Below are 1,822 nucleotides of genomic sequence, written 5' to 3' on the forward strand. Positions count from 1 at the left end.
GAACATCCTGTTTGAAATGGTCGACACCACCGAGCTGGTTTTGGAGATCCTTATGTGTTCTGAACAGGCTTCATATTTTAGCCCTTTATCTGGAGAAGCTGTGGACAGGCTGGCAAACTGACAGGCCTTTAATATGATGCTGATACCATATTAAAAACATTCACTAATTGATCCTAATTGTCACACTAGGAAAGGAGAGAGTGAGGAAAATGTGTTGAGTGTAAAGTTGTCAGTCGGGGAATAACACAGGGCTGTGAATGAGCCCCGTCACTGTGATCAGGCTCCTCCTTCTAATCCACCAACTTAGTGTTGATGAAGACTAAACAGAGAGATCACAGCCTTCTTTATACTTGCTGGAGCTCACAGTTCCTCAACACTGCAGATATGACGCCTCTGTTCATCTCAGTGTTGCTGGCTGCTGTGTGCCTTGGTATGAACACAACTCTGGTTCTCTGATATCAATCCAACATTGACATGATTCTTTAACAGCACACTGATACTGTTTGTTGCTGTTTTACAGAATGCAGAGCACAAAAAGACAACGTGCTGCAACCAGAAGGAGACGTGACTGCTGCTGAAGGAGAGACAGTAACACTTGGCTGTCTATATAACAGCAGTTCATCAAATCATAATCTCTTCTGGTACAAACAGGATGGAAACAACAGCCCTGAATTCATACTGAGCCGCGTTCAACGGGATGAAGGGAAAACTGCAGACAAGTACAAGGAAAGATTTTCATCCACACTGGATTCCACCTCTAGATCAGTTCCTCTGAAGATCCAGAAGCTTCAGCTGTCTGACTCTGCTGTGTACTACTGTGCTCTGCAGCCCACAGTGACAGGAAACACCAAAACTCTGTACAAAAACCTTTGGAGCAAAGACAACAGAATACTCCACAACGTCCACTAGAGGGAGTCACACACTGTTAAACTTCAGTGTGATGATGAAGTCTGGATTTGTTTCAACTTGCAGAAGATCAGTCTTAGTATTATTGGATCTCAGTGCTGCATTCAACACAGTCGACCACAACATATTACTAGACAGACTTGAAAACTGGGTTGGACTTTCTGGCACAGTACTAAACTGGTTTGAATCCTACTTAAAGGACAGGGACTACTTTGTGTCTATAGGTAATCACACATCTGAGCTGACAAAAATGACGTGGAGTTCCCCAAGGCTTCATTTTGGGACCTCTTTTGTTTAACATTTACATGCTTCCACTGGCTCAGATTATGAAAAACAACAAAATATGTTACCATAATTATGCAGATGACACACAGATTTACATAACCATTTCACCAGGGGACTATGATCCCATACAAGTGCTGAATAACTGTATTGAGCAGGTCAACGATTGGATGTGCCAGAATTTCCTTTTAATTAAACAAGGATAAAACTGAAGTTATTGTTTTTGGAGCCAGGGAGGAACAATTGAAAATCAGTGCTCGACTTCAATCTGTAATGTTAAGAACCACAAATCAAGCCAGAAATCTTGGTGTAGTCATGGCGTCAGACCTGAATTTGAGGAGCCACATTAAGACAATTACAAAGTCAGCCTACTATCACCTTAAGAATATATCAAGGATTAAAGGACTTATGTCTCAGCAGGACCTGGAAAAACTTATCCATGCATTTATCTTCAGTTGATTCGACTACTGTAACAGTGTCCTTACAGGCTCCCTAAGAAATCCATCAGACAGCTGCAGCTGATTCAGAACGCTGCTGCTCGAGTCCTCACTAAGACCAGAAAGGTGGATCACATCACTCCAGTTCTGAGGTCTTTATGTCAAAGAATTGATTTCAAAATCCTGCTGTTAGTTTA

General features: G+C 42.0%; 1 gene segment (V, D, J or C); it reads left to right on the forward strand.

Annotated features, from left to right (window-relative positions):
• The first annotated feature begins 292 nt into the window (after positions 1–292).
• LOC123972037 lies at positions 293–955 on the forward strand. The segment is given in 2 exon segments: positions 293–430; positions 521–955. Coding segments are annotated over 2 exon segments (507 nt in total).
• The last annotated feature ends 867 nt before the right edge of the window (positions 956–1,822 follow it).

This window comes from Micropterus dolomieu, linkage group LG06, assembly GCF_021292245.1.
Source record: "Micropterus dolomieu isolate WLL.071019.BEF.003 ecotype Adirondacks linkage group LG06, ASM2129224v1, whole genome shotgun sequence".
Taxonomy (NCBI): Eukaryota; Metazoa; Chordata; class Actinopteri; order Centrarchiformes; family Centrarchidae; genus Micropterus; species Micropterus dolomieu.